Source organism: Maniola hyperantus, chromosome 3, assembly GCF_902806685.2.
Source record: "Maniola hyperantus chromosome 3, iAphHyp1.2, whole genome shotgun sequence".
In the NCBI taxonomy this organism is placed as follows: Eukaryota; Metazoa; Arthropoda; class Insecta; order Lepidoptera; family Nymphalidae; genus Maniola; species Maniola hyperantus.
Genome location: NC_048538.1, coordinates 7796512 through 7811309, shown reverse-complemented (window position 1 = coordinate 7811309; position 14798 = coordinate 7796512). Strand labels below are relative to the sequence as shown.

The following is a 14798-nucleotide window of genomic DNA, read 5'->3' as shown; positions in this document are numbered from 1 at the left end:
GATCATGGTCCCTGAATCGTTTATCTGTAGGTAATTGAAAACTCAAGTAACTTTATGTAAAATTCAAATTTCAAAGTACAAATTAGGTAATTCCTTTTATATCTTCTAAATATAGATTATAAAAAACTGTTTATCTTAGTTTCTGAAAAAAGTGTTTTTGAGTTAAGGCCGTTTTAATTTAGGGATTCAATATTACCACGTGCTCTGGAAGGTTTGAAAATCATTACAAAATGTATAAGAGAGTTAAAAACATTTTGTACTTTTCAAATTGGATGCACAATGTGGCTAATTCCATTGTACACAATCTCTAAACTAAACTAAAATGGCATGTCTAAATCTAATGCTATCCCTTTCATGATGTTGCTTGGGGAAAAGGATGGCACTAAATTTAGACCTGTTAGTTTAGTTTAGTTTAGAGATTGTGTACTAGAGAATCGGCCCCAATGACCGTCAAAAATCTTGACCAAAAACCGGTTTAGCAGGGAAAGCTACACTCAGTGCTTGAAGCAAGGGCCATCCAAAGACCACCGCCAATAGTGAACCAATCGCGTGCAACCGCACGGTAGAAATACTCTCACGCCAAAGAGGGCCTTTTTAACTGACTTCAAAAAAAGGAGGAGGTTATCAATTCGACTGTATGTTTTTTTTTTTTTTTTTAGTATGTTTGTTACGCGATTACTCCGTCAATTATGAACCGATTTTGATGATTCTTTTTTTGTTTTGTAGGACATACTTCCGAGGTGGTCCCATTTAAATTTGGTAAAGATCTGATGAATATCTTCGGAGATGGAGAACGGAGCTCCTCAATTAATAAGAGTAAATTGCTCGCGATTAGTGTAATAGCTTTGTAAACAGTAGGGTTTTAACCAGGCATAGCATATTTTTAACCGACTTGAAAAAAGGAGGAGTTTCTCAATTCGAATGTATATCTTTTTTTGTATGTTTGTTACGCGATTTCTTCGCCAAATATGAACCGATTTATAATGATTCTTTGAAACAGTAGGTTTTTAACCAGGCATATCATATTTTAGTACGATGGAGCCACTAAAAATTGTGAAATAAAATTTAAAAAAATAAAATAAAAACTGACTTCAATTAGCCGGTGCCAATTAGCCGCACGAACCGTCTATCTACTCTTCATAATGTTTGCGACTCCACATTGGCACCGACTCCAAAAAATATTACTATAGAACTACAATAACCCTTGTATACATAATATATTGGGTAATAAATTAAATCATTTTTTACTTTTTAGTGTTGGTGGTTTTGAAGTCGGTTTTTATTTTTTTTGATTTTTTTTTATCCTAAATAAATACGATAACATGGGACACGAATCGACTAGTAGATTTACCTACTATTATTTATAATATAATATGTAGGAATCTCAAGCCAGATTTACGATAAGATATGGGTTGGATAACCCTTCACGCTGGACTTAAATGATTGATCAAAAAATATTTCAACAATACATTCGGTCCAAAATAAATGAGGAAAGGTAATGAATTTTACTGTCAAAATTAAAAAATGTAAGGTCTTTATTGACAAATAACAAAGTTACTAATAACTTCGACAGATTTACAGATGAATTTATTATTAATTTCGGCCGATAGTAAAAACATACCATCCGGTGTGTTGCGGGCATCCGATAAGTCAATGCTTTTCTCCAAAGACTCTCCATATCCTGACAGCATAGACAGACTGTCTGGAGGAGTAGGTGCCGGCCGCCGCTTCTTTAACTTAGGGGTTGATTTCCCGATGGACTTCTACGGATTATAAATTGAGGGACATTCAATTTGACAGTGGTGGGTGCACATATCACGTTCAATGTTCATCTAGGCCTATCTAGGCAAAAATATTTAGACGGTATTTAAAACTAGGTCTTAAAACGATATTTTCCTTCGAAATATATTTGCCTAGATTACAGAAATGCACATTATTAGGGTTCCGTGCAAAATGATAAAAAAGAATCCGTGCGACTGTCAGTCCGGCCGTCCGCCATTACCTACTTATACTCAACTGGACTATAGGTACTATCGACTCGAAAGCACAAGTTTTAAATAAGACTTGCCCGACTTGACTTTGCAATTTGCAATTGAAATAATTCGAAAATATTATTATGATTGCAATTGCAAAAGGGGCTTTGGACTCTTCATCAGCACATGAAGTTAGTTCCCCTCAGTTTTTAGCTCATAAAGTAATGTTCCCCTCATTATTTTTAAAGTTTGCAAAGCGAAGAATATAAACTAATTAGAATTGACAGAGGTTTTAACTTTTTAGAAAAACTAAAATAAGTTTAGAAATCAGCTATAAATCTTGACAAACAAGATTTTTTGGGGCGGTAGATTAATTAAACTAAATAATTACATTATATTATTTATATGTTTCTTTTCTAGCCACGGAACCCTTTATGGGCAAGTCTCGCACTTGGCTGCTTTCATTCTCATTCTTTCGACCTATGTGTGTGAATTTATAAGTACCTACTGTATTGTACGTGGTCTATCGAGAATAGGTGTATACCTAACATTACTAGGTAGATACAAACTGCGGCTTCCAAAAGGAAAGGGTTTCTGAGTTTATATTAATTAGGAAGTGCAATATTTTATCAAGTCATATACCATGACTTGATATCAATCTAACATAATTGTTTTTACAAGAGTTCGTAAATAGTAATACATACTTTCTATTTTGCCGCTATAGCATACCTATGCGTCAACATAACAATGACAATGAGTCAATAATGGATAACTTTCACTTTTGTTCCATAAAACTTCCGATACAAAATAACATTTAGGAAGAAAAATATACACAAACTTCGATAATCTTGAGATGTTATCATCATAGCGTTCATGGAGAGGATAAAAACTGCGTAAATACGTAATTTGCTTACAAACTTACATTACATACCTAAACGTTGACTCATAGTTCACACTGGTTCTATTTACCTAGGCTTTAGGGGCAAATTATTTCCATACAGTATTATATATATATAAAACTTTATGAGCAGCAGGACATTTAAGAAAACGAATTTGTTATGTTTTTCGATTTAAGTCCTTGAATTCATTTTACTTTTGAAAATGTTGTATGTTTTGAAAAAAAATATATATCTGTAGAGATTAGGGTAGTTAGCAAAGAGTACGAGAAGAGATGCTGTCAGAAAAATCAACATGTAGTTACTACCTACAGGGTGTATCCGTCAAAATCAAAAAACCGAAAACCATAAAGTAGTTATATCACATTAAAAGCGATAAGAGTGATATTTGCAGTTACAGATAATTTCAGCTACAAAATAATTACACGTATCCTTCGAAGGTACGGAACCCTCGGTGTGCTAGTCCGACTCGCACTTGACCGGTTTTTTTCCCCTTAAGAGCCCCCCTGACATGTGTACTTAAGTCAAGGTCCTAAAATATAATTGAGTACAGTATAGTTTACCTGATCAGAATGTATGGTGGTTTGTGAGCTAAAAGAGGATATGCTGGCCACGTCGTCCATGGAGGTGGAAGGCACGTTCAAGTGCTCGGCGATGACGGCCGGCGGAGGAGGCGCCTTGGGCTTGCGGCGACGCGGCGTACTCGCCGGCAGGTTGGGTGTGCTTGTCGTTATCGACGATTTGTGCATATTCGAACTGAAATAACTATGTACCTGCAGATCTAATGTCCTCGCGACCGAATACGCTATATGCCTATGTCAAAGATAAGTTATTTCTCAGTGATTATTAAATAGAGGGTCTTCCAAAATACGTAAAATTCGCGTCCTTTGTTAGTTGTATGTGTGATAACCATTCTAAATTAATTATCGATTAAACTAAAAAGCACGTAAAATCAACTGTGAAGTCACATGCTAGTATTTCATAGATCGCATATTAAGCGCGTGTTTTGACGTTAGATAAAAAGATACTGATTTGAGTAGTTGTCAAATACCGGATTCCGGCCACGTCTGTCAATCTCAGCAGAGATTAGCATCTGCGCGGGAGATATAATGCAAAACTGTGCGTGCAAACACAGGTTACTCTCTGTTACTCATGTACAGACACATCACACAGGTACCTACTCTGTTTTCTCATTCTCATAACACGATGGGACAGAAATCAGACACAACCGGAGAGAGATGAAATGCACAGCTTTACGTACTTTCCGAGGCACAGGGGTGAAACACCGCCAGTCTGGGCTAGTAGGTACTGAAAATATCTAAACAGAAAACCCCAATACCTAACTATTTTTGGTTCAACCCCGGAATCAAACTCAGGATCTCGTCATCGACATGCTAAATGTGGAGATCTACATAGAATGCTAGATACATTTTTGAGCATGCATTAACAGTGAAGTCCTACGATGCACCTGCGCCAGTAAAAGTTGTAGAAGAAAACTTTAAAAATAACCTTCTAGCTTCTAGCATGTATTATATTGATTTAAAGTTACCTCTTATCACTAGCTTCTTCATCTGAAGATGGTTCCTCACCATCCGACCAAAATGGATTATATGCTTTGATAAGTTTTTTCCTAAAAATAAAACAATAGTTTTAGTTACAAACTTAATACTTAATGGATTGCAAACAAAAATAAATAGGCCAGAACATACATTGGAGTTGATGATCTAACATCAGGTACTTTAGGTGGTGGATGAATGGGTGGGACGTCATCATCCTCCTCTTCACTGCTCCCAAATGGATTAGTGCTTACTCTTCTTGGCATTTCAGTTTCATCATGCTATATAAAAAGTGGAAAAGCATGCATTATGGCTTGTTGTAGTACTATGTCTCTTATCCTAGTCTACCTAACTGAAACAGTTCCGGAACTAGCTTCGCGATGTGCGAAGTGGCAAGGCATGCATTATGACTTATTGTAGTACTATGTCTCTCATTCAAGAAGCATACCGTCTACCTAACTGAAACAGTTCCGGAACTAGCTTCGCGATGTGCGAAGTGGCAAGGCATGCATTATGACTTATTGTAGTACTATGTCTCTCATTCAAGAAGCATACCGTCTACCTAACTGAAACAGTTCCTGAACTAGCTTCGCGATGTGCGAAGTGGCAAGGCATGCATTATGACTTATTATAGTACTCTCATTCTAGAAGCATACCGTCTACCTAACTGAAACAGTTCCTGAACTAGCTTCGCGATGTGCGAAGTGGCAAGGCATGCATTATGACTTATTATAGTACTCTCATTCTAGAAGCATACCGTCTACCTAACTGAAACAGTTCCTGAACTAGGTTCGCGATGTGCGAAGCGGCAAGGCATGCATTATGACTCATTGTAGTAAGTACTATGTCTCTCATTCTAGAAGCATAGTCTATCTAACTGAAACAGTTCCGGAACTAGCTTCGCGATGTGCGAAGTGGCAAGGCATGCATTATGTCTTGTTGTAGTACTATGACGCATAGAGCTGACAAAAATTTTACACAGTTTTGGAAAGCTACTAAATCATTAAATAAAAAGGAAAGTAGACCAATAAGTGTCAGTAACGTACAGGATAGCAGGGAGATAGCCAATATGTTTGCAAAACATTTCTCAGTGAAACCATTAGACGTAGCGCATGTGCTTGACTCCCAGCCATTGTCAACATCGCCTGAAAGAGTACACTTTAGTCCAACGGCTATATTCCGAACGATTAAAGATATGAAACGTGGTAAGTCACCAGGTCATGATGGTCTGAGTGTTGAGCACATGCTCTACGCTGGCAACAAATTGTATGAGGCCTTCTCAACGCTATTTAATATGTGCATTAAACATGGCTATCTTCCTGCAGATATGCTAAAGACGGTAGTGGTTCCTGTGCCAAAAAACAAGACGGGTGACATGTCCAGTATAGCTAACTATAGGCCCATTTCACTAGGGACAATTGCTGGTAAGGTACTTGAGCGGTTGTTGCAGCCTGAACTGATGAAGAATGTACACATTAGTGATGCTCAGTTTGGTTTTCGCCCCGGTCTCTCTACAGACTCGGCAATTCTGTCTCTGAAGCATGCCGTAAATTACTATAAAAGTCGTGAAACATCGGTCTATGCGTGTTTCCTGGATCTGAGTCGCGCATTTGATCTTGTTAATTATAATATATTATGGAGAAAAATGCGCGACTCAAACGTCCATAGTGGTATTGTCGAGCTGATGAGATATTGGTACGAGAATCAAACGAACATTGTGCGTTGGGGCGACACAGCTTCTAGTGAGTTTAGACTAGAGTGCGGTGTACGTCAGGGGGGGCTAACCTCTCCGGACCTGTTCAATCTTTACGTTGATGACCTGCCCCCCAATTGTGTAAGAATAACCATTTCATGGCTATCGCAATCGTCAAGAATTCTGCCCTTTGATTGGCTCCGAAAAAATGTAAACAGCGAATCAACCAATCAAAGGGCAGAATTTCTTGACGATTGCGATAGCCATGAAATGGTTATTCTTACACAATTAGGGGGCTGATTGGGGAGCTAAGTGGTACTGGCATCGGTTGTCATATTGACGGAGTTTGTTTTAACAACTTAAGCTACGCCGATGACATGGTGCTACTTAGCCCCTCAATAAATGGTCTCCGTAAATTGGTATCGATTTGCGAAAGTTACGCCTTGAGACATGGATTAAAATACAATGTAGGGTCATGTGTCCAACAATGGAACACTAAAAATTCAAAGACTCATACACCTTTTGCTTTTACAGATAGAAGTCCAATTTTTTACAGATGTATAGGCAATTTTATTGGTTATCAGATGCCATTTATAGTTTTTTTTAATTAATGTGCAATCAATCAGCAATAAATAAAAAAATAAAAAATGGGAAATGTTTCATTGTGTCCACAGTAGTGTACGCAATGAAACACCACTAATTCAACAATGAAACATAATTATTCATAGTGTCTGCCTCATCTTATTTTGTGTCATTTTGGATTAATGTGGGTAAATGACAAAAAACGATTGAGTTCAATCCAAAAGGTTTTATTCTTAATTTCACTTTAATCAGTCTACATTATCAGTCTATCATTAACATAGTAGACCTTCAGTTTTTTGGCGTCCAGTAAAACGAGCACGTTATCACCTTCTTGGGCTTTAGTACGCGCCATCTTAAACGAAAAATAAATAAAGATCGATTAATGTTACCTAAGTAAAATAAAAGTAAAATATTCTTTATTGTAACCAAATTTACATACCTACAGAAATAAACCTACAATAAAGATGTTTGTACCTATTGTTATAACGTGTTATGGTACACAATGAAACGAGATAGTACACATTGAAACAGTGTTTCATTGTGTCCATTGTGCAACTGTTTCACTGTGGACTACCAAGGTTTTTTTTACTAAACTCAATTTTTTTCTCACTAAATTGTAACACTTTAACATATGATCTATTGCACGTCAATCTATGAAATATCTTTATTGTTAGGTAATCATGAAAAATATGAAATTTCCAATCACTATTTAATGAAAAATCTACAAAGAATGCAGAAAATACTTACTTTTTGTCGCAAATATTAAAAATACTCTGCAAATACGTCTGCTCCCACGCGACACCGATGCAAACTGGGGTAGGGCGGGGGGTCCACGAGAGTGCCCTAACGCAATATATTGCACAATCTGGCAACGCCGCATTTTAGAGATTTCACAGTGTTTTATTGTGTACCACTGTTTCATTGTTGGACATCTGACCCTACGCAAATCAGAAATGTTGGTTTTTAGAGCTGGTAAAGGTCCGGAGAGGATACCACCAGTTTTATTAGATGGGACACCAGTTCAGGTTGTGCAACAGTTCAGGTATCTCGGACATATGTTGACGGGGTCCCTGAGTGACGACTTTGACATAGAACGAGAGCGAAGGTCACTGGCAATACGGTGCAACATGCTCGCTCGCCGATTTGCTCGGTGCTCTGAGGATGTTAAAGTTACGTTGTTTAAAGCTTATTGTATGAGTTTTTATACTTCACAATTCTCGACTCTAGTATCATAAGGTCGGATATGGATTTTTGCTACTTTTCAGGAGAGCCAAAACAAAAATGCTAGGGAAATCGGGTCATAATTTCTAAACTACTAGAGATACAATTTCAGTTGTTTTTGTAATATTTAACACTTAACTGTACCTATCATTAACCATTACTAGAAATACTTTATCATTAATAAATAAAATATAAACTCACAATTTCTTCAAAATGGACGATATGCGACTTTATGCTGGTAATATTCGTAACTGTGCTAAAAAATTGTGTGCATAAGTTGTAAACCGACTTTATGGCTGCAATTTTTACTATTACAAATTTGAAATAAAAGTCGGATCTATTACTTAATATTTCATAATACGTCTTAACTGATTATACATAAGCAATATTCGGACAAAAGATCACAGTAGTTATCTCACAAAAATCATTTAGGAGTTTTGTGAGATAGCAATAATGTACCTATCTGATTTTTCTGAAACTGATTAGTTAGATCTGAAACATAATAATTGCATTCGCCCGATAGTCTGACCATTGCATCCGTGTAAACCTTGTGACTTCTAAATGAATGAAAATAACATTTACAAATTCACAAAAAAAGCCCATTAATTAAAAACAACGGCCAAAAATTGGAAAAAAAATTTACAAAGTAATTAGAAACCTACAGTGGGCCAAACATTTTTTGTGGAATTGCATACATGACGGTTACATCAATATAGAAATCTAAAACATGCCAACATAGCCTAATTTTCCTTATAATGATTAGGTACGTAAAGTAAGAATGGAGGTCAGCAGGTACCTACTGCAAAAGTTGGTTGTATTTTACAGTGGATAATGGTTTCTCATTATGTCGTATATTGGGCGAAAGCGGGGAAGAATTTTAAGTTTATATGTACCTATAACATACTAATGAAATACAAAAAAGTCTTCTTTAAAGTAGTTTTTATAAAATAATAACACCCAACATTATTGCGTTAGTTGCAGCCAGGTAATATATTCCGAAATCTGAAAATCCCCGCCGTTCTTATTTTTTTTTGATATAACAAACGGTCCTGATATATCACCTTTGTAAAGGGATGTGGTCTTTAAAAATATGTTGTAGTGCCAAATCAAACTTATCAAAAAGTTTTGTTCCTTCGCATGTTCTTGTAAACTGTGACCAATCTCTTAGTTTAGTAATCTGCATTGTTTTCAGCTGTTCCCTTTTTTCTATTTGTGCATGGATTACATCTTACTCCACGTAGGTACATGTTGCATTTTAGCATAAAGCTTGTGATTTATCACCTTTTAGTGTGGTAATCCTTATAATAATCATAAGTAAGCCATAACGATTATCATGCTCCGATTTTGTGGTCTGAACAATTATCAGACCACAAAGTCAATTCTTCAACAATTTCGAGAATACTTTGTTTCTTCTCTAGTAGATTAATGAAATAAGACAAGATACTGTTTTATTCCTTCCGCTGCAGCTGATGTTTTCAGACCACATTAAAGTAGCAACACTGCTGGTAGCATCATGAATCGTTTTTAAGGTGCAGAAACTACGCAGGTATAAGGATTTACTGTTAGTCAAATCCGGCATTGCCACTTTTGTAATAAAAAAAATACTTTCTGCTTTCTTGAAAACTCCATTGCTTCGGTTTCGACTGTTCTTTTTAACAGATACTTTTTTAAACTGTTTCTTTCGTGTTTTAGTTAAGTTTTTTATTTTTTTACTTTCACTTTTATTAGTTGTTTAATTAATAAATTAATTTATACTACATTTATATTTAAATTAACATAATCTAAAGCTTCCTATAATTAGGTATGTTTCGTTAGAATCACTATCATCACATATTGTAGGTGCCTTATAATTTCTGCTCTCGATTAATATCAAATTCGGTCGATTATAAGACGGGTAAAGAAGAAAAAAATTGATTAGGTACTCTAATTTTTTAAGGCTACCTTAAAAACTAGGGCAATAAATTTTTGAACTGATGATTTGAACTATGAATCATAAAAAACACCATAAATGCACGGTTTTTTGCTTAGTGGGGTATTATTATAATATATGTTTAGATTTCCATGGTGTGATTTTCGTGGTCCTAAAAGATTTTCTAGTCTACATTTTCAAAATGTCTTCAGCTTTATTCTGGCTCTTTACTTTTTTCCCGCAGTTTAGTTCAAAATTTTGGTGAAATAGGATGGATCTCTTACCTATTAATCACATCAACTTTAATGTAGTCACAAACAAAAAGCTTTATTTCAACTTACTTCCATGAATTTTATTGCAAAATTATTTATATTACATGGCAAAAAGTCTTAAATGATTCACAGTCCAAATATTAATACAAAAAATTCGAAGCATAACATCTGTTGTGATTTTACCTAACAAAATTATTACATATTTTAGAAGCAGAAGTGCGTACCTGCAGTACCAGCTAGTATTACAAATAAACTTATTTCGTAGCATAATGGTCGAACTCAAAATACATCTATCATTTTTCTCCATTGCTTTGGTGCATACATACGCAAGTCAAAAAATATAATTATGGTTCTCCAAATTTTTAGAATGTGTTCAGATACGACATTATGCATGTATTTATCTTTGCAACGAAAAGAGATAGAAATACTGGTGTCAGCTTGGCAGAAAGAGCCCGAAATGCTCATTACCTTTATGTAAAAAAGTGAGTTTGGTCGGAAGTACACATCCGACCTTATGATACTAGAGTCGAGAATTATGGATCAACTACACCAAAAGATCCTTTAACATCCTCAGGGTACAATATAATGATGCCCTTCGCATTTTATTAAAAATGCCGAGGTATTGTAGCGCGTCGGGCATGTTTGCCGACGCTGGAGTCCCGGACTACTACGCCGTTATACGAAATAGAATTGCGGGTTTCTGGGAAACCGTCCGTAATTCTAATAATAAAATGATCAAAGTCGTCGCTCAGGTATCCCCTGACAATGTGTTCTATAAACACTGGCTAAGGGTACACCAGATCCCGAACGCAAAATGACTATTCATTTTTTTCAAATGATTTTAACTAAATATTTTTATACGCATTTTAATTTTTAATTTTAACATGTTTTTATATGGGTCCCAAACCTGAAATAAAATGATTTTATTTATTTATTTATTTATGTCTCTCATTCTAGAAGCATACCATCTAACTGCAACAGTTCCGGAACTAGCTGCGCGATGCGGGAGGGGTGACGGTTAACGTTAAGCCTTTATGGGGATATACTAAAAAATTATGCAAATTTTGGTAACACATAATATGAGTATTGAGTTGAAATCTGTATAGGCAACGAATTTTTTATTTAAATATAGGTTTTATAAATATAGGTTATGTTTTTTGTGTATTTTTAACCCCCAACTTTTTTTTTTTTTTTATTATTATTTTCTGCCACATACTGTAGCTATGTTACATACCTCATCCTCATCATCGGAAAATGGATTTAAGTGATCAGGATATTTTTTGTCAGGCTGCATAGGGTGCAGAATTGATTCTTTAGATAAAGAATTCCTTACATCTGAAGTACTGTCTATTTTCTTATCAGTTAAATTTTGCTTTTTCCTCCGTGGTGGAACACTTATACTAATCTCTTGTTCTTCATTTGTATGTAATTCTCTTGATGGTAAAGGGGTGTCTATATTTGTTGCAATACAAGTATTTTGAGCTAATCTGATATCATCAGTTATATTACTTTCACTTTTAAAATGATCTGATATGCCATTTTGTTCAGAACTAGTTAGTACATCATTAGTTACAACATCTTTGTAACAGTCATCTTTGATATGTACAGAGTTACTTTCTTTTTCGCTGCTGAAAGTGACATTAGCATCTAATGCATCATTAGATAGCTGAGTTTGTAAAAAAATGAATTTATCTTTGTTACTTCTATAAGTTTTTTCTGGTATATCTTTATAAATATTGTCATTCTCTTGTTGTAAATTATCATCTTCTATTGGTGGTAAATCAACTCGTTTATTTCTTATTTCAACATGCTGACTGTTAATCATTACTGGTTTAATAACATCAATTGATTTATATACTTCTCTATCATTACACTTATCATTATAATTATCTTTTAAACTAATACTTCCTATTTTATCCTGAATACTGGTTTCTTTTTCTATGTTCTTTTCAAACATATTTATTTTTTCTGCAAAAATGTAAGTAGGTATACATATTAGTAAAACAAAGATTTTGCTAACAGTCTACTCATATCCAAAACCTATGAAAAATAAGTACCTAATACAAGACAGATTTTTATAATCCATTGCAATAAGATAGTTGTAACTTTAAGCACCTACTAATATTCTTTACATTCCAAAGAAATCTTTTCTCATTAATGTTAATGCTATTTTATATTATAGATAAAATGTTTTAGTGTAGTTAAGTCTCCAATAATAAGTTAGATGTTACACAAATTACAATTATCACACATATGACATAACAATTAGAAGAAAAATGATAGATAGTTATAAGATTAAGGACACATGCAATATAAAAAGTGACAAAACATTAAAATTATTTTTAATTCTCACCTAATATTGATTGTGGTCTTGGTGAAATTTTTGTGCTAACTGGTTTTTCATTTAGGAGACCTTGACTTGAATTCACATCACCACTGAATGCCAGCATTCCTATTTGGTCATTGTTGTTAAGCAATTTAGGTGTATTTTTTTCATTTTTGCATGTATCACAGGAAAACTCAGAAGTGTCAATGACATGATAATTCTTTGGGTTCAAATGTCCCAAGCATTTGGAACAACGGAAACATCTCCTGTGATATAGCTTCTGGGACACCATAAGTCTCTGTGCCAAGTACACAGGCAACCCACATGCAGCACATTTATCTAGAGCCACTTTTCCAAATTTGATTGGAGTCTAAAAGGGTGAATATAAAGTATAGAATTAAGAATATGAGGAATAGAGAATAACATCACAAAGAGAGCAGTGCTAGGTGAAGCTCATAACATACAATCTGAAATAGTGTGCAAGCAATACAATTGTGATATACTAACTGAGGTTTGATTTGTTGCTGATGATGATACTTTAGGCTCACTTTCAGATGCTTTTGTGTTCACTGCAAGGAACAATTAATTAAGCATATTATAAAAGTGTCTAATAATTGAAAAATAAGAAACCACACAAAGCTTCGATAGTTAGACAAAACTTTTTACATCAGAGTAGAATTTTCGGTAACTTTGTTAGTGTGTATTAATAACTAAGATAATTAACTAACCAGTATGCCCAAGACGTTGATAAAACTGTGACAGATATGTTAAAATTGACAATCTATCAGGGATCTCATTTTCAACCATATCCTCAGGGTCCAAAAGCGCAGGAATGCCCAAGTGTTTTTCGGCAATACTATATGCAAGTTCATTATTCTCGTATATATCCTCTGGTTTCAATTTAGATAAATCTCTGAAAAATAAATGAGCTTATATGCATTGTTTCAGTAATTACACAGTAAAAATAGACTCAACCTGGGTCTATATTAAGTGTAATTCACTAAGATATTACTCAAATTTTCGTCAAGAAACAGAATGTTTGTTGAAGGAGGCTGCTATATACATATTAATTATTAATATTTAAGGCAGTGTTTTATTCATATAGGTACTTAGTATTTACTTAGTTAACACTTAGCGTTTCATAGTTGATTTTGGACAAATTACATTGTTATGTTACTTACATTAAATCTGGTCTAAAATGGTGAACTAGAGCACAAAAAGCCATCCCATTTCTCCATGATGTTGTCATATTATCTATTTTCACATCAGGACAATCTTTCACCAACCGTTTACACCATAATTCCAAAGCTTTCGTTCCTTTAACTTCTGACATCGTGTAACGGCAAATTAGAGTTCACTATTTATTAAAATTTTCATTCATTTTGATTTAAGTTTAGAAGGCATCGCCGAGGAATTGCAAATTCCATATTGTTAGTAGTAAGTACATGGTTTATAAAATATTTTCGGTATATTTCACACACACTCTTTAGGGATTCTTAAATAACACTACGTAGAGCTTTTTTCAAATATTTTAGTAATAAATTGTGAATTTTGTTTTTTAGAAATACATATCACATACATTAGAAATTAAATGATGTGTCACTGTCAAGCTTTCATGGTCAGTGCTGTCAAGCCATACTCTTTGTGTCAAACACAGCTGTCAACTGTCAAGACTCAAAATAGCTAGCATCCAGAGTTGTAAAACCAGTTTTAAAAAAGTCAACTGTCACGATAAACCACAGAAAATTTTAACAAGGAGACATCCATGCATAGACTGAGTAAAAAAGCTAGACGAAGGAACGTTTGCTTTCTCATTCACCTAAAAAGAGAGCACAGATAAAGTTACTAATGTGATAAACAGAGACGCAGTTAATCTATTTCTGTCCCTTATCGTGTAACCGATTTTTTTCAAGGAATACAACTTTAGCTGCTCATTTGTTATTTACTTGTTTTCACATAAAAAACGTTTAATACAAATATTGTTGATCGGTTAATACAAATACTGACTACTAAACAATGGTAATTGTCGTGTTAATCATCGTTACATCGTGCTATTGCTATCTCACACGCGGTTACACAGTACTTTAATCTAGCATTTTTACTCGATCTACGCTGCCATGGCATTACTCTACAGTGCGACAAGGCTATCTTGGCGCGTGGAGAAAATCGGAACTAACGTTTCCATCAAGTGTCCTCTTCACAGATATGTCCAGATATGCAACTAGCCTGGCCCCCTCAGTCCCTCTCGCTCTAGTTTCCGATCCGCTATTTTTTATAGGACATTAGGGCAATCGTCGAAACGCCTCGGTGTCCTCAACGTACTCCCGCCAACGAACAAATTGAGAGACGAAACCTATCTCATGGACGAAA

General features: G+C 34.9%; 1 protein-coding gene across 2 annotated transcripts in view; it reads right to left on the bottom strand.

Annotated features, from left to right (window-relative positions):
* The window catches only part of MICAL-like (protein), a 26544-nt gene extending 11746 nt beyond the window's left edge, over positions 1 to 14798 (bottom strand). For both annotated transcript variants that reach the window (XM_034984698.2, XM_069508580.1), the window contains exons 1-9: positions 13610 to 14798; positions 13157 to 13341; positions 12936 to 12997; positions 12456 to 12798; positions 11337 to 12070; positions 4579 to 4706; positions 4419 to 4499; positions 3433 to 3625; positions 1622 to 1763 (exon numbers count right to left, since the gene is read on the bottom strand). In XM_034984698.2, coding sequence (XP_034840589.1) covers positions 1622 to 1763; positions 3433 to 3625; positions 4419 to 4499; positions 4579 to 4706; positions 11337 to 12070; positions 12456 to 12798; positions 12936 to 12997; positions 13157 to 13341; positions 13610 to 13761 — 2020 coding nt within the window. In that variant the 5' untranslated portion in view covers positions 13762 to 14798. The remainder of the gene's footprint in view (positions 1 to 1621; positions 1764 to 3432; positions 3626 to 4418; positions 4500 to 4578; positions 4707 to 11336; positions 12071 to 12455; positions 12799 to 12935; positions 12998 to 13156; positions 13342 to 13609) is intronic.